The 26,876-nt window shown below is 44.5% G+C and overlaps 2 protein-coding genes across 2 annotated transcripts in view; one reads left to right on the top strand and one right to left on the bottom strand.

Annotated features, from left to right (window-relative positions):
* Window positions 1–4,586, bottom strand: part of PLEKHA8 (pleckstrin homology domain containing A8) — a 31,111-nt gene extending 26,525 nt beyond the window's left edge. The window contains exon 1 of the mRNA XM_054384839.1: window positions 4,547–4,586. Coding sequence (XP_054240814.1) covers window positions 4,547–4,586 — 40 coding nt within the window. The remainder of the gene's footprint in view (window positions 1–4,546) is intronic.
* An 814-nt stretch (window positions 4,587–5,400) lies between these two features.
* On the top strand, window positions 5,401–12,996 carry FKBP14 (FKBP prolyl isomerase 14). Its single transcript, XM_054384702.1, has 4 exons — window positions 5,401–5,597; window positions 7,433–7,584; window positions 12,054–12,181; window positions 12,622–12,996. Exons 1-4 carry the CDS (start codon window positions 5,401–5,403, stop codon window positions 12,778–12,780), a joined length of 636 nt encoding a protein of 211 aa, XP_054240677.1. The 3' UTR covers window positions 12,781–12,996.
* The last annotated feature ends 13,880 nt before the right edge of the window (window positions 12,997–26,876 follow it).

The following is a 26,876-nucleotide window of genomic DNA, read 5'->3' as shown; positions in this document are numbered from 1 at the left end:
GCAGTAAAAGATTAGCTCCATGAAAAAAGGAAAAAAAAAAAGCAATCAAAGCCATTTCACAGAGGAAGTAACCAAGTATCAGGCAGGTCAGTGAAGGCAGTCAGCATCTGTCTTTCTAATGACAAAGTTGCCTTTGATCCCCAAGCCAAAGGCTAATACATACCACTAGCTGCAACCCTGCCTGAGGCCAGTGATCCCAGGTAAGGCATGTCTACGCTGAAGATATGAGGTGAATTGAATATCAGCAGGAAAAAAAAAAAAGTAAAAAAATCACTTTAAAGCACCAAGCTCTCACAGACACCACTGAAGGAAGGTATTCCCCAACTCCATGCTACATCTCCCTGGTAGAAAAATCAGAATCGCAGATCGTTTCTACAAGGCAAACTTTCTTTTATTCATCAGTAGGTTTAAAAACAGAGCATGAACTGCAGCTTGAGCTCAGTTGGAGCATGTTGCAAGAGGCAGTTTCCTAATAGCAAAGAGTAGCCCTCACCTGCAGTTCACCTCCGCTCCCTTCTTTCTTTACCCTGCAAGCAGCATTCCTTGGTTCTAGACCAGTTTTGTAACAGCACCACAGCCAAGATCTGGCTTTGATGCTATCTATCCACACCAGAAAGCTATATGCTCAGCCAGGACCACAGGAAGTGACAGCACAACAGACTAAGGAACTACAGGTACGGTACAGGGTGACACTTTTATCATCCCAACTGCTTACTACAAAATTGTGTAGCACCGAAGAATGTTGCACTCCCTTTATCCACACTACAAGCACATTCCTAGCTTCCATAATCTTTACCAAGAGATGCTAACATTAGATCATTGAATCATAGAATATTTAGGGTTGGAAGGGACCTCAAGGATCAGTCAGTTCCAACCCCCCTGCCATGGCCAGGGTCACCTTACATGACATCAGGTTGCTCACAGCCACATCCAGCCTGGCCTTAAACACCTCCAGGGATGAGGCTTCCACCACCTCCCTGGGCAACCTGTTCCAGTGTCTCACCACCCTCATGTGAAGAACTTCTTCCTAACATCCAATCTGAATTTACCCATTTCTAGTTTTGTCCCATTCCCCCCAGTCCTATCACTCCCTGACACCCTAAAAAGTCCCTCCCCAGCTTTCTTGTAGGCCCTCTTCAGATACTGGAAGGCCACAAGAAGATCACCTCAGAGCCTTCTCCTCTCCAGACTGAACAGCCCCAGCTCTCTCAGTCTGTCCCCATAGGAGATCTGCTCCAGCCCTCTGATCATCCTCGTGGCCCTTCTCTGATGAAGAGTTTTGACAAAGGATGAAATGCAGGAAATTTTAAAGATCAAGTTTCATGCTTTGACTGTAGGCTTAGCTGAGGCCAATTTACACACCTGCATGATTTAAGTCACCCAGGTCTGGGGTTTGAGGATTAATAATTTGAAGTTTACAGAGGCATCACGTATTTACCCAAGTGAAACAGCTCTATCACACTTCATATGTCAGCAATAATTCTGCTTGCAAAGTTCCCTGCTCCCTGAAGGTTTTAACCAATTTAATGAGGGAAGCATAGACAAGAGTAATCTGAGAACACACTTATTGCAAACACAAGATTCCAAGGGCATTTTCACAGGCTAGACCTGTGTGCACGCATACCTGAACATGAACAAAAATCCACATAGAAAAATTACTACCTGGTAGCCACTGGAGAGAAAAACCTCTAAAATCTCAGTTCTCTAAACTGAAGAGATTCTTGTCTGGAACCTCTGCATGTAGAGATCAGTACAGGATTAATAAAGGAAAAACCCTATCTCTGAGCAGAAAACAAGTATCCTAATCGATACAAAGCAAACAAGTGCATTTACTATAAAACAAGATAACTTATTTAAGCAGCCAGGCAAACTAATCTGCCTTTCACTGGCTGCCAATCACAGTGTGCTTTCTTTGCCCTTTGCTCACAGAAAGCCAAGCTTGTTTCCTACTTCTCAAACGTGCCTGCTGTCAATAACTACGTAATTTGCAACACTGATCTAGCTCCCTGTCCAAGGGCCAGGGGGAAATAGGCTGATATGGACTTGAGGGTGATGACAGAAGATTCCCAAAATTCCCCGAACAAGCTCATTTACCAACAAACTGCCACCAGCTTCTCGCTCACAGAAGGAAAAGCAGTTCTCCTTTCCTACAGTTTTAAGATTGTTCTTTGGTGTTCTTATCTCTTCTCTGTCTATATGAGACAAAGGTGTGTTTCTTGTTACGAGGAGGAAAGGGCATGAGATGCCTGCTGTGTATGTTTACATCACACTGTTACTAACACAGGCATACACTGACACATAGAGATGACACACACTTTCCTTACTTTTTGCATACATCATTAACACCAGATTTACTTAAGCTTGAGCAAGAGGAAAAGCAGAATACTTGTATGGATGACCTGTTGAATCTTCTTCCTTCCCAAAAGGAGGCTTTCCTGTCTCTCACTGCCCACATCTTTGCTATTGCTATGAAAAATGCCACATTCCAGCATGAGGTGTTTGGTCTTTTTTCCATCGTTGCAAAAACTTGTAACCTAATGGTTTCAGGGTAGGTAGTCCTTATTTTATGCCAAAAGAAAAAGCACATGTAAACATAGTTAGCTTGCAGAACAGCAAATTTACTTAAACACGCACTATACAGGCCTTCCACAAACTAAGAAAAGGCATGGAGTGACCTTGACAACTACACTTACTAGCAGAGTCAAGTTTCAGCAAGGAAACCAGAAAGATGCTTCAATCCTCCTTTGCTGATTTTCCCTCTATTGAGAATAAAATCCCATCTAGTTTTCAACTAGGGTGAATGCCAGGCATCCAGAGAAAAGACATGCATGCCTTTGGTCTCCATTCACTGAGGTTTGCAAAACATCATCCTTCTTCATGAAGGTTCAAAGTGCCTATCAATATGGCTAGCAAAAAAGGGGGAAAACACTTCTAATGGAACTCACGTATTTCTGGTTCTTAGTCTTCATTGTACCACCAAAACAGATGACAAGTCCAGCTGATGCTACCACATCCACACTCAAGTCAAATTCTACAATGCCAATCACCAGCCAGTCATCTACATACACACCGGTTCCCACAAGCACTCACTCCCCAGATCTCAGAGCATGAAAACAAGTGCAGGAGTTTAAAATACACTCCAGCATCTAAGCAATGCAAAGGAAAACAAGCATATAAAACTTAAGACCAGCTGAACCATGGACAGTTTTATTATGGGGAAAGGACTAATAACACAGCCCAAGTTCTGCAATCCAAACAGAAAAGCTAAGCATGGCTACTCCTACTGTCACACACTCCATAATTCCAGAGCATTCACAAACAATTAAAAAAAAAAAAATCCATGTCTACCCCAAGGGGCTTGTGGAGTCTCCCTCTCTGGAGATACTCAAAACCCACCTGGATGTGTTCCTGTGTGATCTGATCTAGGTGATCCTGTTCTGGCAGGGGGGTTGGACTGGGTGATCTTTCAAGGTCCCTTCCAGCCCCTAACATTTTGTGATTCCCTGATTCCCCTCTCAGAACACCTACTACCTAAAGAGGAAAAGCTGCAGCAGTCTTCCAGCACACCAGCAAATCCAGCACCAGCTCCTGCCACATGAATCCATCGCTTGCTTGTGCTTCAGCTTTTTCTTTGTTTAACTCCAGCTTTCTACACTTTCCCAACTAAACTAACCAGAAAGGTGCAGCTGTTCCAGCCTCTCTGAAAAAAAATTCAAGTAAGACAGCAGCCCTCCTGAACATTCCCGAGCAAAACTTGCATCAGGCAATGTCAAGGTCGTGGTTATTTATCTCTGACCATCAAGTTTTGAAATTGTTTCAACAAACCACAGAGGTCTGTCCCGGGTAAGAAGACCTCATCTATGCACCCTGGACTACACGTCACCCTGGTGACTCTTCTGCGTCCAAGAGTCGACACCCCACAGGAACACGGATGGCACTGGACTCTCCCCACCTCTGCAGTGCTTCTGAGCCCACCAGTATTTCCACGGCACAGGAACACCTATAAACTTAAATCTGGGCCTAGTGCTTAGAATAGCCCCCTTTTCACCACCACCATCCCCCCCCCCCCTTTTTTTTTTCCATACATTTTTCACCCAAAACCCCCAAGTGTGGTTTAATGATGACACCTTTGCCTCCCAGGTCTGCGATTCCCCCAACTCCCCGAAGCGACGGAGTAAATCGACGCAAGTTTCACGGGGCCGTACAGAACCGCAAAGTTCGCTGGCGAGAATGACCTAACGCACTCAAAATAACCCCAACCCCCAACTCACAAGCCCAGGGAAGGCCAGGGGCGCCCCAGGCAAGCACTGGCACCCAGAGGTGGGTTAAGCACGTCTTCCAGCACTGGACTGTGACAATGTGGCAGCGCAGCTGGAAAACCAGGGTGAGCAAAGCAGGGTCAGGGAGCAGGGCTGATCCAGACTCAGCAAATACATGTCAGTATATACAAAACTATACCTACAGAAGATGACGGCACCCATTCCACAGGGAGCTCCCCCCCCCCTCGCCCGCCCCGTGCAGGCGCTAAGGACTGGCAGCAACTCACCGCTCAGGTAGTTGGTCCACTTGTACAGCACCCCCTCCATGACGGCCGGCCTCCGCCCCCATGCAGCGCGGCCGCCCCCCGGCGGAGTCACACCGCAAGCCGCCACCGCCGCCCCCCGCGCTCAACCGTGCCGTCAGCAGCCAGGGCCATAGCGGGGCACCGCCCGCACCGCCCCGCCTGGCCGGGCCCGGCCCGGCCTCCACCGTCGAGCCTGCCCACAGTTGCCACGCTCCTAACGTAGAACGCGCCGTCGCCGCGCACTCAAAGATCGACTTCGCAGCGCTACGGAGGCGTAAACAGTTCCGGGAATCGCAGTCCACGTGACCGACCAGAGTAAGGAGGCGGAGAAAGGCGAAAAAGGCCCAAAGCAAGAGGGCTTCCGCGGCCAATCGAAACGCGCCCTTTGGAGAGAACACCGCCCAATCGACGGTCGGCAAGAGCCGGCTCTATTGTGTGAGCGCTCCGCGGGCTCCCCCACTCGCTACCATTCGCTTCCTGGAGCGCCAAAGCCCGGCCCCCAATTGACTCCAGGCCCCTCCCACAGAGCTCTGTGTAGATTGGGTAAACTGAGGGATAGACAGGGCCGTGTCCCAATGGAGACCTCTTTTTTCTGGGCTCGCTCTGAAGCGAGCCAATTAGAGGGCGCGCTTCCGGCTTGGACAGTCGGAAGCCGGGCGCTGCCAGGTGTGAGGGTCATTGCCACGTCTGCTGGGCCGGCTTCAGGTTCGTGCACCGAGCTCTGCCCTGGCCGCTGTGGCGAGGAGTTGCCCCGCTAGGGTCGAAGCGAGGGGTGCGGGATGGCCATCTGGCGGTGGTGACGCGGGCACCGGCGGGGCCCCAGCTGTGGGGCGGCGATGGCGGCGGCGCTGCGGACCGCCCTGCTGAGTGCGGCGCTGGGCTGCGCGGCCGCGGCGTTGATCCCGGCGGTCGACGTGAAGGTGGAGGTGCTGCAGAAGCCGTTCCTGTGCCACAGGAAGACCAAATGGGGGGACATGATGCTGGTTCATTACGAGGGCTACCTGGAGAAGGACGGCTCCATGTTCCACTCCACGTAAGTCGCTGGCTCCTCACGGGTCGCCGTCGAGCGGGCTGGCTGGTGAGCTCGCGCGGGGAAGCACACCTGTATCTCTCGCTGTATCTTTATGTAAATTTTAACCTGGGTGGTCTCCTCTGGCAGTGCTTTCCTGACTCTTGACCCTTCACAGTGGCTCGAAATCCATCTGATTGATGAGTGAGGAGTGTTTTGTTGAGGGCAGGTGGTGGGTTTTGTACTTTTGCAATTGCTCCTCGTAGAACTTCCCAAACTTGGGTTTACATGCGTGCAAGAAAAGCAGTTGCAGTGCATGCATGTTTATGGATTGCGTACCCTAGATTTTATTTGTTCTTGAATTAAAATAAACCTGACAGTGGAACCCTTTCCACCACCACCTATTTTCAGAAAGTTTGGGTTATCTTTAAACAGTTTAGGAAGCACCGATTCACAACGTTGTTTAAGATGAACACCAACAGTAAAGCTTATCTCCTTCCCCTTTCCCAGATGGAGGCTATAAAGTAAAACTTATTTAGTTTCTGTTTTCTGCTTAGTCTGTGAAAAGTAAAGCCATGTGGCATTTGCTGAAAGGTGTGGGTGCTATGCATCCTCTTCTGCAGTTTAGACAGACCTTTTGGTGTATGATCTCAGCGGTTTAATAAGTTTTCTTATATGCACGAATTTTCGTCTGGTTTCTTAAACTTTTAGGGGAGAAGTCTGCCTCTAATTTAAAAAATATATATATAAAATATAGAGGTAGAGAGAGAATCTTTCCGCAACAGGCAGCACAATGACGGCTATTCATTACTGAAACGGCATGTTCTTCGCTTGCCCCTGACCAGACAAATCAACATACCAGAGCCACAGTAATGCAAATAAGAGGAACAGCCAGAAATTGGAGGGAGTCTGCTAGAGCCTGCGACGACTGGATAGTGTTGCCTTTCCTGTAAAACCTAAACGAAGTGTTAATAGTGGGAGACGGCAAAATGCTCAAGTATCTGTAGCCTAGATCTGAATTGTGGAGCATATATATGTATACATACATACATATAAGAAAATATTTTGCATGCTTGTGCTCTTGCAGATGACTTAAACTAAAATCTCGCTAATTTTCTCTTGTAGTTAACCTGCCTCTCTAAAAGAAGTTCTAGTGACACTCTTAAAGTTTTTGCTGGTGACTAACTTCTGTAAGTGCTCTGTTTTCTGTTAAGCACCTTCCCTGCGTGACTAAATGTGTAGAGCTTTTAAAATTCTGTGTCTCAGTAGAGTGAAAGTAGTGCCACCTGGCTAAATTGAAAATGGGACTTGCCTGCCTATTTTGAACTTTAATGTTTTGCATGCGCTTGTTTCTATTTTTCTAGGCTATCTGTTGTGTAGGCTTTATTTCTTTTTTCCTAGTGGCATTTTGGAAAATATGTGGCTGATTCGTCTAAGCATGTTTTAAGGGTATATTGTAATCATGACCAAACTGGGTTTTGATTTGCAATCTACTAAAGAAAGCGCAGGGGCCTTGAAAGTACATCTCTAAGGAGAAATGCCTTTCTAGTCTGATCAGTTTCAAAGTTGAAATAGGTGATCAGGGAAAGGAAGGCAGGAATCCAGGTTGCTTGGTGTTGTCATAAACATACCATGCAGGTGCCATTTTTTTCCTTTCCACTTCTTAAGGAACCTTGTCATGCAAGTCATATGTTGTAAAGACTTTAAAAGTCTAGGCTTTTCATTTAAGGAATGCCAAGGTGCCAGATAGTGGTGAACTTTCAATGAAGTATCTATGCTGTAAGCATATTTCATCTACTCCCTGTACCTTTTATAGAATTTACTGTCTAAAGACTGTGTTTTATTCCATTCTTTTCCAGTCACAAGCATAACAATGGTCAACCTATGTGGTTTACACTTGGCATAAAGGAAGCTATCAAAGGCTGGGACAGAGGTTTGAAGGACATGTGTGTGGGAGAGAAGCGGAAGCTAACTATTCCACCAGCTCTTGCTTATGGGAAAGAAGGGAAAGGTAAAACACCTAAAGTCCTTCACTTATTTTAATTCTAATGTGTACATTTTACTGTTATTCTTGTTCTAAGAGGTTAGCAAGCTTTCAAGCCTTTGAAGTAGATTCCATTACATAAGAAAAATTGATGGATCAGATGGTCTTTGTTGCAAATCTGTTTGCTGTTTGAAATAACCATTAGATGATTATGTGGTGAATGCAGGAAGAGAACAGAAATTGATGGTGCTGCATGTTCTGAGTGTCTTTTCTGTTAGTGCTGTTCTCAAAAGCACAGTGCCTTTTTCCCCCTTCCCATTTTTACAGTCAGGCTGGAAATGGTCACTTAGGCACCAGTAGGCTTTCTGGCTGTTGCTTCTGTGTTTGTGGTAATACTTCATGAATGTGCATGTGCAAGCCTCACTCTTGCTTCAAGGTTTCTTTTAGAACCCAAAGAAACTCCCTGTACTGCTGCCCAACTAGTTCTTAGCTGATACAGTGAGAAGTCATAGTTTAGTTCTCCATATAAGGGCACTTAATTCTTTGCCTCTTTTAGCTATTTTCAGTTTGGGCAGTGATTTCTGTTATCCACAGTAAGGTACACGCAGATACATGGTTGGTCATGTTGATGTCTACTGAAAATGTATTCAATGGTGTACAGACAGATAAAAGCATCTACTACTGATGGCGTTTGGGGTTTTTCCTTTCAAACGTGCCCAGATCCCTATTTTAATGGGGAGACCAGCCCATTAAGACCTGGAATTTGTAGTTAAATGGGTGACACCTTGAATGATGCAGGAAGATTACTTTTTTTACTTTATGGGATTTGCTTTAGTTAACCTTTTTGGAGGAGTTATTAGGAATATTTTGTCATGACAACAGGTATCGCAATTTTTTTCACAGAATTAATCAGATTGGAAAAGACCTTGAGATGAAGTCCAACCTATTACCCAACACCATCTAGCCATCAACTAAACCATGGCACCAAGTGCCTTATCCAGTCTTATTTTAAACACCTCCAGGGACAGTGACTCCACCACCTCCCTGGGCAGCACATTCCGATGGCCAATCTCTCTTTCTGGGAAGAATTTCTTCCTAACATCCAGCCTCAACCTCCCCTATTGCAGCTTGAGACCATGTCTTCTGGTTCTGTTGCTGGTTGCCTGGGAGAAGAGACCAACCCCCTCCTGACTACAACCTCTCTTCAGGTAGTTGTAGCAATAAGGTCTCCCCTGAGCCTCCTTTTCTCCAGGCTAAACACCCCCAGCTCCCTCAGCCTCTCCTCACAGGGCTGTGCTCCAGACCCCTCCCCAGCTTTGTTGCCCTTCTCTGGACATGTTCCAGCAATTCAACATCTTTCTTGAATTGAGGAGCCCAATGAGCTAAAGTAATGCAATGTTTCAAAGCAGAAAGGACAAATGTTTTGGAACATAAAATCCTTACTGCTCCTATCCTCTCCCATTAATCTGAGAGTCTTTTAGGAAAGAGAAGTGTTAGTATGTCTGCATCATCTGGCAAGCAGGGCTGAACAAGGACTAAGTAGTACTCTGGATTACTCCATACTAAGTAGCACTCCATTCATATAGCATACCCTCCTTTCTCGACAGTATCTAGAAGCCTTGGTTTGGGGTTCAAGAGAGAGAATATTAGAATCACAGAGGTTGGAAGGGACCTCCAGAGATCGAGTCCAACCCCCCTGCCAAAGCAGGATCACTTAGGGTAGGTACACAGGAATGCATCCAGGTGGGTTTAGAAAGTTTCCAGAGACAGAGACTCTATAACCTCTCTGGGCAGCCTGTTCCAGTGCTCTGTCACCCTCACTGTAATGAAGTTTCTCCTCATGTTGAAGTGAAACCTTCTATGTTCAAGTTTGTATCTATTGCCTTATCACTGCGCACCACCGAAAAGAGCTTGGCCCCCTCCACTTGACACCCACCCCTCAGATATTGATAGACATTGATCAGATCCCCTCTCAGTCTCTTTTCACAGGGGAGATGCTCAAGTCCCCTAATCATCCTCGTGGCTCTCTGTTGGACTCTCTCCAGGTCTGTCTCTCTTGGACTGGGGAGCCCAAAACTGGACACAGTATTCCAGGTGTGATCTCATCAGGGCAGAGTAAGAGAAGAACCTCCCTAGACCTGCTAGACTTACTGATGCACCCCAGGATCCCATTGGCCCTCTTGGCCACAAGGGCACATTGCTATTCCATGGAGAACTTGCTGTCCACTAGGACTTCTAGGATTTTCTCCATGGAGCATGGAGCTGCTTTCCAGCAGGACACCCCCTAACCTGTACTGGTGCCTGTTGTTATTCCTCCCCCAGATGCAGGACCCTGAATTTGTCTTACTGAACTTTATGAGGTTTGCCTGCACCCAGCTCTCAGCCCATCCAGAAAGGGTGTCAGCCACCCACCCCAGTTTTGTATCATCAGCAAACTTGCTCAGGGTGCATTCAAACCCCTCATCCAAGTTGTTAATAAAGATATTAAACAAAACTGGACCCAGTGCTGATCCCTGGGGAACACCACTGGCCACAAGGCTCCAAGTTGACTCTGTCCCACTGATCACAACTCTCTGAACTGTTATCGAGCCAGTTTGCAATCCACCTCACAGACCAGCCCTCTATGCCACATTTCCTGAGCTTTTCTATGAGGATGTTATGGGAGACAGTATCAAAAGCCCTACTGAAGTCAAGGTAGATGACATCCACGGCTCTTCCTTAGCCTTCTATGAAGCCATGGGTAGACAATGGGATTAGTCAAGCAGATTAGATGTCCCCTTGGTAAATCCATGTTGGCTACTTCTGATGACCCTCTTATCTTCCATGTGGTTAGAGATGACCTCCAGAACGAGCTGCTCCATCATCTTTCCAGGGATGGAGGTGAGGTCTGTAGTTGCCTGGGTCTTCCTTCTTGCCTTTTTCAAAGACTGGAGTGACATTGGCTTTCTTCCAGGTGTCAGGCACCTCTCCTATTCTCCATGACTTTTCAACCATGATGGAGAGAGAGGCTCAGCGACAGTTACCAGCCAGCTCTCTCAGCACAGGTGGATGCACCCCTTGAGGTGCATGGATTTGTGTGTAATCATGTTTCTAACAGAACAGAAAACTTGTGGTGCTCAGTTAGTTAACTGCATGCATGGCACAACCCTAGATTTTCCCCCAAAGATATTAAATGCTGCAGAGCTCTTTAGTCATCACTGGCCTAATTGCCTTGATTTAATATGCAAAGCACTGCAGTTGAGCTTCAAAGGCCTGCAAGCCTTACCTCTGAATAGTGCAAGAAGGTTGGACAGGTAAACACTGCTAACTGCTATAAGAAATTACTTGCTTTAGGAAAACTTTGAAGTGTATGAACACAATTATGATGCTAATTTCAAGTGATGCCCTTGAAGACAGCATCACTCCCATTTTCTTCATGTTATCCACTGAATGTACATAATATCACTAGCTTCTCACCTTGCTTGCTTGAATGATGATTGAAATGCCTTTTTCTGTAACACTCAGAAATATTACCTGTGTTTTAAACTTTGAGCAGGCTACTTACTATGCTCTTCTGCGTTTCCAGAAGCTTCTGCACATTTATTCATGCGTTACAAGCTTGTTTGTTACTGCTGCTCAATGTATATTTAATTTAACACCACACCTTCAAAACAGATGTGGATTCATTTTTTTCTCTGTCTTCTCAAGGCACTGGAATATTTTTTGAAGTGTTGCCATCCAATATAGAAATAGATTTGCTCTTATTCAACCTCTCCCTATATAAGGAGAAAAGTGGTGTGCTAAAAGGTCTTTGGCAGCAGCTGATGCAGGAAGGTGTATAACATCACTGTAAAAGCCAATGCTTGATGAACTGAAATACTTCCCTAGTGGTGGCATGGGGAGGTGGTCTTTGGCACTGTTAGGAAATTGTCAGTCTGTTCATGTGCATGAAAAATGGCATGATGCCAACATGCCTTTTGAGCAGGCCTATATACTTCATTTCTGCTGTGTGTTTGGAAATAGCTCTGGGATACTGACAGCATTGCTGCCCTTTTGTCTTTCTCTGCAAGATGAATTTTTTCCATTGGCAGAATAGCAGGTGCAAGGTGTCAGCTGGTGGTACCCAGGAGTTTGGAGGCTGGTGGGGTTATGGTGTGTCAGGAGGACTGAAGTCTCCCATCTTGCTACCCTATCAGTCTCAGCTGTATGTTGCAGTAGTGGCCACCTGGCTGGTTGTACAGTCACTTCGTCTGGCTCTGGCCATGGAAAAAAAATAAAAAATTCAAGTATCCATCAAAATTAGTTGCATATGTGCTGTAAGGGCTGCTCAGTGTCCAGGCTGTAGTCTGAAATAGTTAGTTATCACTGTTACAGATACTTTTCTTTGTTAGCTCAGATTGCAGGGTGCTTTGAAAGTAGTAGGGTTACTGGAACATTATTCCAATGCATGTGGATTTTGTATGGCATTGAATATGAAGCTGTTTTTAACCTTTCTCCCTGTTCACTGTTTTGGGCAGGAAAAATTCCACCTGAGAGCACGCTGATTTTCAACATTGACCTTCTAGAAATCAGGAATGGACCAAGGTCTCATGAGTCCTTTCAAGAGATGGATCTTAATGATGACTGGAAGCTGTCCAAGCAAGAGGTGGGTGGGTTACCCTTTTTGTGAGCAAATCTAACAAGATAGGAGAGTGGGAAGGGAAAGACAAGGTTAACTGGATCCTGTTAGGGAAGGGCTGGGACATAAGAAAAGCTGTTTGTGTCTGTGACCAATTGATAGTAATGACTTTTGCCTAGCTATTTCTACTTCACTGTGTAGACTTCAGATGACAAGTTTTTGTGGCTCATTTGTCAGTCATGCCATAAAGATGTGGCAACTGATCTTCTAGTTTAACTGTTGTTTCTATTGCTAAAGAGTCTTTCATTACTGAACAGGGCTGGGCTGCAGAATCTACAAGTACTATTCTGGCAGTGGCATAGGAAAGGTGTCTATTGTCTAATGCTACATAGTCACCCCCACTTATGCTACAGTAATCAATTCTTTCATTAACCTAAAAACATGAATTCTCACCTTTTGTCTAATAGGTGAAAATTTACTTGAAGAAAGAATTTGAAAAGCATGGAGCAGTGGTAAATGACACCCAGCACGATGCTTTGGTTGAAGACATATTCGATAAAGAAGATGAAGACAGTGATGGGTTTATATCTGCAAGGGAATTTACATACAAGCATGATGAGCTGTAGAAAAGGGTGGAATAATTGTTTTGACATAAAATGGCAGTGACTTAGACTGCCTGGTTGTCTTGTCATCCTAATTCTGTGTTTTGGAGTTGACAGCTGCCGTTGGCCAAGAAACACTGTTTGTTTATGTAAAAGAGAATTTTTGTTCATTATGGACAAATGTTTTAAACTATTCTAAAGAAAAGGTACATCCTTTTGTGCAGCAAAGACTTCCACATCAGTGAGTTTTTTTTTTTAATTTTGTATTAACTTATTTTTCAGAAATGGAACAAACTTACCAGTTACCAAACATTGTGAAAAATCAAAAGCCAGTTCAGTGCCTTTCTGTGATTTGTCTTCAGATCATTTCCAGTGACTCTTTAATGTATAGCTTCCAGCCTATGGCTTAATTACTTGATCATCTTTCTTGTGTATCACTGCTTAAAAAGCAATTGTACCTTGCAGGTTTTTTCTGCAGATTTTTGAAGGTTGTGCTAGGCAGCATCAGCAGCTCTTGCCACAGCTGAGAAACTGATACAAAACTGAGTGAGAAAAATTACTAGCCTGTGCTGGTTTTGCACTTCTGAAGGGAGACTCTTACTAACCATACAAATAATTATCTGCATTTTTCTTTAAATTATGTGAACAAAGTAGGAGCTGCCTGTCACTTTCATTTTCATGTCAGCAGCATTCCAGGAACTGTCTGTAATGTGAAAAAGAGCCAGTTGTGCTGCAGTGCAGGAATGTATCCTGTATGTACACATACACTTTGGTTTTGAACCAGGAGCTTGCATTTATGAAGAAGGATCATGCTTTTCTCCTCCCAAGTTTTGGGGAAGATCTTGAGGAAAGAAGCCTGAAATTTTTTTCCTGTTAACAACAGGAGGATCAGTATGGCCTGATAAACAATTGCTTTGGATTGCCTGCTTCACAACTGCCTTTGTAGAACTTGTTTCATCGTTGCCCCTTTGCAGTATTTTTGCAAGTAGCATACAAGGGATGTGAATTTTAAATAATAAAAGGACTTTTCAGAAATTTTAAATGAATTTTGAATAATGAAATGACTTTTTAGAAAAATAGAGACACAAGGGAAATGTTATGGTGCCGTTTGTGTGTTGGGGTTTTTGTTTGGGTTTTTTTTGAGTTGTTTCTAGAAAGGAAGAAAAAATTTGCCATTGTCCATGGTTTCTTACAGGGCAAGGTGTCTGAGGGAAGGAACTCACCTGTATTCTGGCACAGAGTGTTTTACAAGGCTATGCAGGGACACAAAGCAAATCAAAATTGCATTGCACTACTCCTTAACTATTGTCAGATGGGACTCTCATGCTCAAGGCTCTCAATGCAGTAGATGAGCTAGACATTTCTCTACCACCTGGTGTTGCAGTTAAGTATTAGAATGATACTTTCTATTGAAGAGAGTTTAGCTGTATATGGGTATTGTGGATTGTTGTCAACAGAGACTCTCTTGGGGAGAAAAAGTAGTGGGGAGAAAAAGAGGTTTGTGGTGGGTGGGATTTTTTGTTTGTTTGGGGTTTTTTGTTGTTGTTGGTTTGTTATTTTTCTACCAGCATCTAGCATTTTGTTCCTGACAGCCTCTGGTATGAAACTGTAGCCACATGTTTTGTTGTCAGTAACCTTTATGTGTTTTTTCTCAATTATGCCATCTAGTTTTCTTGGACCTATTTATACTTCTGCTTCCATAATGTTCTATAGCAGTGAGTTTTGACGTTAGAATAACGTAGGAAAATATTTCATAGAATTGTCAGGGTTGGAAGGGACCTCAAGGATCATCCAGTTCCAGCCCCTCTGCCATGGGCAGGGAAACCTCACACTACATCAGGTTTCTCAGATCCACATCCAGCCTGGCCTTAAAAGCTTCCAAGGATGGGGCTTCCACCACCTCCCTGGGCAACCTGTTCCAGTGTCTCACCACCCTCATGGGGAAGAATTTCTTCCTAACATCCAATCTGAATCTACCCATTTCTAGTTATGCTCCATCCCCCGTAGTCCTATCACTGCCTGACATCCTAACAAGTCCCTCATTAAGGTTGGAAAAGACCTTTAAGATTGAGTCCAACTCAATACCCAATAACCCAAATACCATGGCTACTAAACTATATATTCTGAACTACCACACCTACATGCTCTTTGAACACTTCTGGGGATGGTGACTCCACCAGCACCCTGGGCAGCCTGTTCCAATGCCTCACCACTTTCAGTGAAGAAATTTTTCCTAATACCCAATCTAACCTTCCCCTGGCACAACTTAAACCCATTTCCTCTCATCCTGTCACTCAGGAGGGCTACTTTGTTTTCAGTAACCTTTATATGTTTTTGCTCAATTATGCCATCTAGTTTTCTTGAACTAATTTATACTTTTGCTTCCATAATGTTCTATAGCAGTGCATTTCATGTTAGAATGACATAGGAAAATACTTCCCTTTTGGTTTTTGGCTTGTTGCTTGTCCTGATTCTTGTGAGGAAGTGGTGAATAATCATTAACCCTTTAGTGGTTGTTACCAATTGTGATTTTGAATATTGATGGTTTGGGGTTTTTTGGTGGCTTTATTTTGTTTCAAAATTTTTTTCCCTTCACTTAAGAAAATTAAGCTTGTGTGAATTCATCTTTCCCAAGGGTGCTTGCATGTTCTGTGCTGGGTGTCTTGATATCCCCTGCATTAACCAGAGCACTGGGCAGCTTGGGGGCAACTCATCACATGCATATTGTTTATGTTGTACTGGGATAGATGCCTTAGCAAGTAACTTTCCTGTCTTTCTCCATTGACTACATAGGAAGCCTAGAAAATTAGCGTATCCTAGGCCAAGGAGGGCTGATAGGATATGAAGCTGATTCTTAAGGCAGTCTTGCCCAGGAAGCTGGAACTGGCAGGTACCCAAGCAATCAAAGGGGAAATACTGTGCATGTGCTGCTGGGAAGAGCAGAAGTGAGACTTGCATCAGGTCTGACAGGGTTTTAGATGGTTGTTTGCAGTGTTTAGCTGCTTCTCTGAACATCTGGCTGGGAAATGAAAGCATAAAAGCATGAAATAAAACCTGGCCCAGATTACTGAACAAATATATAGAAAGTTAAGCTTAAACAGTGGGGTGCCAGTATGCGCCTTCAGTAAAGGCCAACTGTTGGTTTCTTCGGATTAAATGGGAGTGCAGATTCAGCAAATGCTGTCACTTGTGCATATTTCCTGCTTGATTTTTCTAAAGCATTTCATAAAAATAACTTAAGGTGAACATGTAGTTAGTTCAAGGCCAGCAGAGTATTAAAGCTGCAGGACCAAGATGCTTTATTTGGTGTGTGTAGGTTTATGCCAGATGATGAGTGGATAGTTTTTGTTGTTAGTGCTTTTCTTGATGGCAGTATTAAAGTTCTGAAATTGAACTAAAAAAAAAAACCACAACAATTTCAAAAGTGTAGGATCAGCAGCATACTTGAGAATCCTCTTCAGCTTTATTGCTATTTGCTACCATTAAAGTTCTTCTGTGAAGATGAAGGGATTTCTCAGGTAGAAATAGCACTGCATGTATTAACTTCCATTGCATCTGCTTGTTAATCCACAGGACATGCTGCTGCAGTGCCAGCAGCAGGTAGCTAGTTGGCTGCAGGAGATCAAAGGCAGGCAGCTGCCTGTCCCCTGAGGACAGGAGGAATACTGGCACGTTAGTGACAGTCAGCAACATTTTGGCTGGCTTGCAGTGAAGTCCAAGGTGTATTGAATCCTCTGAAGAAACAAACACCCACTGTGTGCCTGTAAAATGCAGCACTTGAAAAAGCAGAGAGGGCTCAAAGCAGAGCACATTCCTCACAGGTTTCTCATTGTTTTTCAGTGATATAGGAAAATATGCACTGATCTTTACAACTGCAGCTTGGTGTTTGTAGCCACTGCCTAAGAATTACAGGGGGAGCTGGTGCTTCTGTTGGTGCAGAAGCAGCCTTCAGAGCTCCTTTTATTTGAAAATTCCTGATATGCAATGCGATGGCAGAAGAAAGCTTTTGGCAAAGCTTCAGGAATGGTGCTTACTGTCTGAAATGCTTTTTAATGCTTTCTTCTTGGAGATCAACTGGCAAGGCCAACTGTTGAAAAATGAAGGAACCACTGTATCGGGTCACAAATCTTTGCTTTTCAGTGCCTTATGTCCTTGTGCTGCCAGCAGCATCTCCTGTAGAGAGGTGATTCGGTGAGTACCGTATGTGACAAAGTCATAAAATAAAATTGCAGTGTTGAGTATGTGTTGAACAAAATGCTGCCCTAGTTCTCTCTTCATGACATTTAAAATGAAAACGATCCATAGCCTGTTTCCTGAGTACTTTCAGTGTAAACACAGGTGGCACAAATCAGCTTTTACATAACAATTTTCTTTGTCATTTGTGCTCCCCACACCCCATTGCTTCTGCTGTTAGATACCAGGTGGTCTCCTTATTGACCCAGAAATCCCAGTTTCAGAAGGCAGGAGAGTATCAGCAGGACGGGGAGAACTCAGTGCTTTAGGCATTCTGGGCAAAGGAGCAAAGTTAGGGGAAATGGGGTGAGATGGAGTGGAAGCACACAGAGTGGTGTGAGAATTGCAGTATATTTTGTTTCCTGGGTTCTTTGCCATCTGTTTACTTGGAAGAAAGAACACTGGCAGTCACTGATTCAGGTCCTGCAGATAAGGTTGGTTCCCAGTCTGATTTTGCTTAGAGCTTACTGCTTCAGCCAGTTTCTGCATGGATTTTTACTCTTATGACAAAGTTTAAATTTGTACTTCCAAGTTCCACTAAAGAATATTAGGAATAGGTTAGGTATGTTGAGTTTTGCTTCTTAAAAATACATCCTCCTTAGTATAGAGCTTTTTACAAAAAGCAAAAACTTAACAGACAAAACCCCAAAAACTAACCACCCACAAAACCTACCACTCCAAAACGCTTCATTTGTCTTCAACACTGAGTTGATTTTTGGTAACAGGAAATAAAACAAAAACTGCTTATATTTGTATAATCCTGGATAATTTTAGCCTCTCCTGGAAGTTAATCATAATGCATGCATTCTGTGCCCTAGTTTTCTCCTGGTACGTAGGAAAAACAACTCCAGCAAAATAAGGATCCTCTTCAGCTGTCCTGCTTCTGTTTTCATGCTAGTGCTTGATTATGTCAACAGTCTCACACAAGAAATGTAGTTGCAAATCTCAGTAGGAAGCTGCATTTCTGTGTATACAGGGTCAAAGACCTTCATTATCAACTCTCCCAGCCTCCTCAGGCATCACATTTCTTTCTTCTAGGAGGTTCGGCTCCAAAAGCAGACTGGTTAGCTAGGGGTTTGTACTTGGTTAAGTACCCTCTGTTCTCCTGAGTGATGTAAAAAGAGGAGGAGCTTGGTTTAGCTGAGAAATTTGTCATGAAGATATAGGTTGAAATACATCAGGTAAGTATTTTCTGCAAGATTTCTGAAGGTCATGTTCCTGTTGGAGGGCTGGAGTTTGTCCACAAGGATTGTGTGGGGGCTTGGGTTTGTTTTTTTGGGGGGGGTTGGTTTTGGTTTGGTTGGGGTTTTTTATTTGTTTTGTTTTCCTGCTTTTAACTGTTCTACAACTCCATTAGGTAAACAGTAAACAAACTCACTTTTAAAATATTAGAATCTGGCAGCAGAAATCAGGTGGAGCCAACTCTTCAGAGGTCCCCAAATCCCAATTATGTTTTCCTATAAAAAAATCTGGTGCTAACTACTGTGAAGAGCTAGATAAAATGCTTCTAATTTCTAGTTTGTCATGACCTGTTTAAGGAGATTAAATGATGCAGGATAATTGATTCCTCATCTGGGAGTCAGACTGAAAGCATTAAATCAATCCTGTCCTCTTAGATTTTGTTGCTATTGAAATGTCATTAAAGCAGCTGATGCTTCCTCTTCTGCCTCTTTCCCTGACTGCAGAACTAGGTAATACCTATTTCTTTTGCATGCTTGCATGCTGTTTCTCTGGGAGTAAATAGCAAAGTTTGTCTAGCTTCTCAAATCTGCCAGGATGTGTTTTAGGGAACAGTTTTTCATTCCATAAATACAGTGGAAAATGGTTTTGTTGACCCTGTGCCCATCTCTGGGTATGGAATCTATAGGACTGTAGCTAATGGACTAATAATTCAGTGCTCTGCCCCTGCATAACTCAGTCTGAAGCAAAGCTCCCAGCCATGTGGTGCTCATCTTGCAGCTGACAAATGAGCATAAACTGCAGTAGGAGCACATATGGAGCAGAAATGGCCCAATGCTCTTGTTTGGTACCATGTCCTGTTGCTAACTAAGCCAAGTCCAGCTCAACATGGCACGCTTCCAAAACAGCCACAGCCAGCCTCATGCAGTGGAGAGGCTGTATGAAGGCAGGCTGATGGGGTGGCCTCCAGAACATCAATTAATATGTGCTGTCAGACCCCCACTGGCTTTGAACCTTCACACCTTGCTTATTGAGCAAGCAGCTGCAGGAGGGCAGCTCAGGGATGTGTTGGTGTCTCTGAACAGACTAGAAGTGGCACCAGCCAGGCTCCCACTGTCACATCACCGCCTGCGGGTAAAGCTAAGGGCAAGCTCAGAGCAAACACCAACAGCTCTGGCACTGGGAGAAACAGTAGAGAAAATAGGTGGGGGAATGGCTCTTAGTAACAGCCAGTTTATCTTGGCTGACATCCACAGACAATGTGAGGAAGTTTGAAAACTCCTGGGTAATTTATTTTTTCACATTTCGTTATTATGTACATAAGGAATAACACAACCGGGATGAAACACAACGGTTTGAGATTTGTTCATGTTCCCATCTCTTCTTAACTACTGTTTCCCAGTTGTACATTATGAACAAGGACATTTATGTAAATGTGGGTTCTTTTATGACAGGGATACTCAGTTGTGGATGTTATTTCCCCCCCCCTCCCCCCATCCTTATGCAACTACAGGAGCCAAAAGGACTTCTTTCCTCTATTTTATTTGAAGTATTTCTGCCAGCAGAGGTCCTTTCTCATCTGAGCTACCTACCACTGCCATGAATAAGGAAAGTGATTTCGTCATCAAGGGGTGGGTTTTGGAGTTGAGTTAGGACTCCTTAAAGTCATATTTAAAAAGCAAATGGTGCCCAAGTTTTACATCTTCTGAAAAATGGAATAGTGGATGGTGCTGCAGCAAAACCATCCATAGCCAAGGAAGGATGGACCACTGCTCACAGCTCCCAGTCTGTGATGTGTATGTGAGGAGAAAAAAGGTCGCTGATGCATGTATGACTTTTTAAGCATACTCAGCAGACTTGTTGCTGTGGTAACTATTCTTATTAGATTCTAGTTTTCAGACTATAACCTCCCCTGAAGGAGGGCTGTTTACGCTGCACTACATGGCTGATAAATCATGTAGTGGTATTACTGGCTGATCTTTTCTCTAAGTCCAGTGATTTAATTGGCAGCAATTTATACATAGACTACACATAGATATGACACACTAACATAAAATAGAACACAGCTTCACATATGCAGTCTCTCTTAATTAACTCCTGTATCACCTGCATAACACCAGAACAGTTTCACCTTATCTTTTGATGTTCAGGCTGTTGCAATTTCATTAGTATTGCTAAGCCTGGAAAAAAAATAATGCTTGAATGTTAATATAATTGTACCCAGGGTAAACTATACAGCACATGGTTTCTATAGCACATTTCTTGCAGAGAGAAGTCAGATGCCTTTTACAGTTCATTGCTGTGCTACAAGCATTTCTGTACAGGCAGCATGGCAACAATGGAAGCATATATGAAGATTAAACAGGATCACTGTGTAAGGAAGTAATGCTGTTGTCCATATTTTCTGCTTCTTTGTTGGCATTACTGGTTCATCTTCTCAGAATGACAAATTACCCTCTTCCACCTGCCTTGACTATTTATTGAGTCTCAAGCTATTGTCAAGCCTCATTGTTACAGGTGCTGTTCTAACACAATAAAAAAAAAAAAAGCTCCAGGCTCACAGATTTTCTATGAGAATAATAAATAAATTTGTCCTGTGATACCTCTTAGAGTTATGAAAACAAGTATGCTGCCTGCCACAAGTTACTGTAAATTAAAACAAAGAAGCTGCTGCTTGTTTTGTGGTTCATTGCTGTGCCTGATTGGCTTCTAGACACTGAGGGTAACTGCAGCATGCTCAGTCTTTGCAGCATACTGTCTTCTGTGCCTGTGGCACAGGCTGATGGGTTGTGTTCTGTTATGTCCCTCGTGCAATGGAGAAATCAGTCACCTTCTGTGGTGCATAAGGGCTCAGCATCTAAGCCGGCCATTGTGTCTGCAATGACATCTATGTACAGCTGCTGCCATTTCCATGGATTAATCTTCAATGGTATAATTGGATAAAGGAGCTGTGGGCAGGATTTTCCTATCTTTTTAATCTGGAACATCCACTGAACCCAGCAGGTGGCATCTTTACTTCACAGCAGAATACTGCACCTGCCATGCTCTTTCTTTGTGATGAGTGTGGGAGAAGTATTCTCAACTCCCTGCTCCCCTATCCTGACTGTACAAAAAATGAACCAGCCAGGTACGTTGATACTTTTTGCTCTTTAGATTTGTTTTACAGTATCAGTTAAACTTACTGGCCTAAGATACAACTATTGTCTTAGCATCTCACAAGGTTTTTTCAATGTTAGGGACCGGAAATCATTATATATGTGTCTCAAGATTGTTGGGAGAATCGTTTGGGATAGGGGGAGTCTGGCACTTTGCTCCCTGTGGGATCTTTGGGGCCTGAGAAGCTCCCTGGCCACACTTTAGGACCCTGGGGACTCCCTGGTGGCAGAGGCAAGAGGAATCATTTAAGATTTGTGGAATGACTTTATGGGTATAGGCTTAGAATTCTGACTTAGCAGCAACAAATGTTCTATACAACCCCAGTTCATCTCATTTTTAGGTACTCCAAATAAGTGCTCAACCAGAGAGAACAAGACTAAGATGGTGACCTGAAATAATAATTAAAAAATAATACTAATAAAAGAACTTTCTTGACTGCACTCCCCTTTCACCAAGGTCTGTCATAGTGCACTTTAAAAATATCATTTCAACACTTACATCTACATTTGCTGTGAAAGCTAATTCCATAGGTTGTAAGCCTGCATGGCAGCTGTCTTGAACTTACAGAGGAAAGTATTTTGGAAATGATGAATCAAAGATTAGTACAGCAATGTCTTGAGGATTTGGGGTACTAGTTCTGCTAAATAGGCTTGGATCTGCAACTATGGAGGTGTTTGGAGGGGAAAAAAAACATAAATAAATAAACTGTAACTTAAGCCAAGCCAGTTGATACTGTGTTTGCCTTTTGCTCTCTGCCTTTCACAGAGAAAACACGGAACAAAGGTTCTATGAAATTCTCTTTTCTAAAGATACATCCTTCCTGCTGTCTTTCTTTGATGTTGTATCCCATTGGAAACTCATCTTTCACAGGAGAAAAACCTTCAAAAATATTCATAAATTCTGCTGTTATTAAAGAAAAAGAGCAAATAATCAATAGATGAGCACTGTGGCTTTGTCCTAATTATTATGATTTTGTACTTTCTGTTTATGCAGCAATCTCCATTCAAAGATAGCAGCTGTGAGTAAATACTCTCCCCTTTTAATTTATGAGGTAATTTAGATGCTGTGAGGTTACTAGATGTATCCAAAGACAAGCAGCAAGCTTATGGCAGAATGGCATACACCTCAGGCTCTCCATGTTCCCAGGGCCATGCTCTAGCCACTCATCCTTGCTGCTTTATGTAGTTCAGGACAGCTTACACAGAAGAGAAGCATCAAGGATTTCTCTGTTGCCAGTGTGTAATCATCCTGTATACAGTGTAATAATTCTTAGGTAGATTATACTCAGCCATAATCATCTCCAGTGTAATTAGAGAACAGACTTAGTCATCTAAGTGAGCATAATATGGGTAATGCAAGTGGAGTGTTATAGAATATAATTTAAACTCCCTTTTAAATTGCACCTGCTCTTTTCATCCGCTAGCTTTCTGATTCTAAGAAGCAAGCTGCACATGACGCAGTTCATCCTTGATGTAACTCTGGAGCAAGGAATTTGGGTTGTTATGTTCAGCTGAAGTTGTTACCATTAAATTAGTATAAACTCATCAGCTTTTCTGTGAATCAAATCACCTTTCAGCTGGATATTTTAAGAAGGAGATATCTTGCCTTTTTTTCTGTTGCAAAATACACCGTCGTTCTGATCACAGCAAATTAATAGTAGAGGAAAACAAAGGTCTTGCTTAAAATACATAATGGAAGATATTAGGGTATAAAGGGCTCCATGCTGCTGGATGAGCCCTGCTTTTTAACCAAAAGCATTGAGCCTAAATAATGACTTCTAAATTAATTCCTGTTCAGGTTACTGATAAACTCTCAAAAGGTGCAGATGCCAAAATTTCACCTTCACTGAGATTTAGAATGGGAACAGCAAAATTGTTTTCTCTCGGTTGTATAATAACTGCTTTTCAGTTACATTTGACAGCAAGTGGCCAAAGTTTATCCTTATTTCTAAGCACATACAGACCCATGGATTCATCTGCTTCTTGTGGTGATAAGAGGAAATTCTTTCGGCTGCATATGGTTCCAGAATTTTTCCTTCTAAGTTTCCTTTTCATGCAGGGTCCTTTATGCAGATTCTGTCTGGCTTTTAGTTCTCCTTTTGTCAGATTACTAAACTAGATCTGCTGATCTGATAAGTAGTGTGATATTTAAGTGCCTTGATTACTACCTTGTAGGAGTGCATGACATGCAGTACTAACTGAAATTTGGAGTGACTGTCAGTTCTGTGGTTTTTATGGCAATTGATTCTGCAGATATGTTAAGCTGGCTTGGCCCATGTTAATGAGTTGAGCACCTGAAGAGAGAGAGGAAGAAAAATATTCTAAGGAACTCAACTCTGCCCACCAAGTTGTGCACTACTATGGAGGACATGCTGACAGGGTACTTTCAGTAATTAGTTCTGCTGGCAAAAAGCATTAAAACCTGTTAAATGAGACAATATTTGCAAATAAACTCCTTGGACTTCAGTAAAAAAGCTCTTTTATAGATTTTTATATTTTCTGTCTTTTCAAAGAGCTCAAGCTTTTAACGCTCTTTGTTCTGCCTACTGGCTCATCTTTGCCTTTCTGACCTCCTCTCCAGTTTCCTTTTAACCTTACTGTCTCGCAATTAAACACTTGTCAGTCCCTTCACACTGTCTGATCTGAGGCAGCATTGGTGGAGCATGCAGCAAGCTTCCTCTCCTTAAACACAGACACAGACAGACAAAGATGCTGCCTCACACCAGCAAACCATGCTTGTTATCCTAAACCAGAGCTGTTTAACCAGGTAACAGGACATCTGCATGATTACAGCTAACAGGGAAACTATTTTCACCTGTGTGGAGGCACAGATTATGTGTTGACGATGGGGAATGCAGGACAGCCCCATTCTACGATTCTATCCTTTGAGTGGGTCTGGCAAACAGAACATAACAACTGCTCCGTGCACCAGGGCTGAGGGATGCTGTGTTCTGCAGAGGGCCTCAGGGGAACAGTCAATGTAGTCTTCCTCTGGACCTGGTGGTGTGGGTGCTCGTGCACCCAAAGAGCTGAGAAGTCCTCTGAAGGTCAGCTGCTGAAAGGGCAGAAGCCCACCATGATGATTCACATGCACCCAGCAGTGTGCCCAGGTGGCCAAGAAGGCAAATGGCATCCTGGCCTGGATCAGGAATAGTGTGGCCAGCAGGAGCAGGGAAGTCATTCTGCCCTGGACTCAGCACTGGTTAGACCACACCTTGAGTCCAATTAGGACACACCTTGTGTCCAGTTCTGGGCCCATCAATTCAAGAAAGATGTTGAGATGCTCAAACATGTCCAGAGAAGGGCAACAAAGCTGGTGAGAGGTCTGGACCAGAAGACCTGTGAGGAAAGGTTGAGGGAGCTGGGGATGTTTAGCCTGGAGAAGAGGAGGCTCAGAGGAGACCTTATTGCTGTCTGCAGCTACCTGAAGGGAGGTTGTAGACAGGTGGGAATTGGTCTCTTCTCCCAGGCAACCAGCACCAGAACAAGAGGACACAGTCTCAAACTGTGAAGGTGGAAGTTTAGGCTTGATCTTGGAAAGAAGTTCATCACAGAAGGAGAGATTGGCCATTGGAATGGGCTGCCTGGGGAGGTGGTGGGGTTGACGTCCCTGAAGGTGTTTAAGAAGAGACTGGATGAGGCACTTAATGCCATGGTCTAGTCGATTAGATAGGGTTAGGTGATCGGTTGGACTTGATGATCCTGGAGGTCTCTTTGAACCTGGTTGATTCTGTGATTCCATAAAGTCTCCTGTTGCAAGGTCATGCCCTCAGATTTGCAAAGTTTGGTGACTTATCCTTTGTGTGAGACAGAGGAACACAAGTTACCTGTCCAGTTATGACTAAATCTGAACAAATGAGCCTCTTTGAGCGCTGCCTTATGTGAAGGGAGCATGTGTCTTCTCTTGGTCCCTCAATGGGTTGAGAAACAAGGCTGCGTGCACTGCATTCCACCCATGCAGGCGAAACGTGGATGCTTCCTGACACTTTTCATGTCCTCATGCCTTGCAGCCTCTGCCCTGGTGCGGTCTCTGAGGGTGGGTACACACACCGACGCCAGGTAATGGCACCCGAGACCTTTCGCCCTAAGCTTAGCAGGCACCGTCAGGAGGCAGGACCGGCGCTCTCTCTCATGTGAGAGTTCGGGAAGACCCCGACCAAGGGCAGACACGCCTCTGAGGGAAGGCTCGGTGCCAACAGGATAGCCGGCCAGCTCCACAGGGAAACGCCAGAAACGGGCGTTCCTTTAAAGCCCGCTGTGCCCCTGAGGTACCGACGCGGGAGAGGGGCGGCTCAGCAGCCTCGAATCCCCGCCCGCGTACGAGCCGCAGCACCAGCCGGGACTCGCCGCGCGGAGCGGTTCGGCCGCGGCTGCGCGCGCAGGGGGAGGGGGCCGCGCCCGCTTTTATCGGTAGGGGCCGCCGCCGCCAGGCTGAGCGGAGCAGGGTAAGAGGCGTGCTGAGGTGCAGTAACGGTGACCCTGCAGGGCAGGGCGGCATCTTCACATCCCCATCTTTCGCTGAGTGGCGAGGCTGGGCCGGGCCGGTGCGTTACTGCTCCGTGCGGAGTAAGAAGGTGCGGGGTCTGCGGGCAGCGACCTGCCCGGCGGGGTTCGCCCCGTCAGCGCCGGGCGGCGGTAGCGGGGATGGCGGGGGAGGATGTCGCGACGCCGGTTTGCCGGAGTCGGCGCGGGCACCGTCCTGACTCGGTGACGACTCTGGGCGGCGATGTCCCCGAGAGGCTCCGCGCACCTGCTACCGCGTCGGCGGCAGGAGGGACCGCGCCGCTCTGAGCGGACGCTGCGGGCACCGCGTAACATGGCTGCTCCGCAGGCATCCCGCGGCCTGAGCTGGGCGGCAGCCGGGTTCGGTGAGGCGGGTTGGCGGGTCCGGGACAGAGGAAGACTTGGCGTTTAGGGCTGGCATCGACAAATGCCGTCGCCGGCTGTCGCTTGCCTTCCGGTTTGAAGCAAGGGTCTCCCGTCTCCGTCTTCTCTGGCCACCCTCTCTGCTAGCTGCTGCGTTCCCTTCTGATCTTTAAGGACTCGCCGTGGGTTGTGTTCCCTCCCCCACCACCCTTTATTTTTATTTATTTATTTATTTATTTATTTATTTCGAAGGTGCCTTTTCATACAGTCACCTTGAAATCTAGACGCCTTCGTGTGCGTTTCTAAGCATACTGTTACACTCAGGTAGGTAGGTGAGGATTTCATTAATTTCAGCAGGCTGATGAGCAGACACCTTCGTGCAAGAGTCTACCAAACGGATTGCTATTTATGCTATGATAGTAATACTACAGGCTATGATTAACCTGCCTTTAAAACCCCCACGTTTTCTGCAGTGCTCATAATTAGAGAGAGGGGAATCATATTAAACCATCTTCTCAAACTGAAGACAGCTTTGTTAGGGCCTTGATCCTACAAGTGTACATTATGTGCAAATCTGTCCCTATGAAGAATGACTTTAGACCTGAGTAAAGCCATCCAGATCTCTAAGATGTAACACTTCAATAATTCCAGAGAAGTGGTTGTACTGCAGTGCACTTGGTAAATTCT

The sequence above is a fragment of the Indicator indicator genome, chromosome 11 (assembly GCF_027791375.1).
Source record: "Indicator indicator isolate 239-I01 chromosome 11, UM_Iind_1.1, whole genome shotgun sequence".
In the NCBI taxonomy this organism is placed as follows: Eukaryota; Metazoa; Chordata; class Aves; order Piciformes; family Indicatoridae; genus Indicator; species Indicator indicator.
This window is presented reverse-complemented; position numbering and strand designations above follow the sequence as displayed.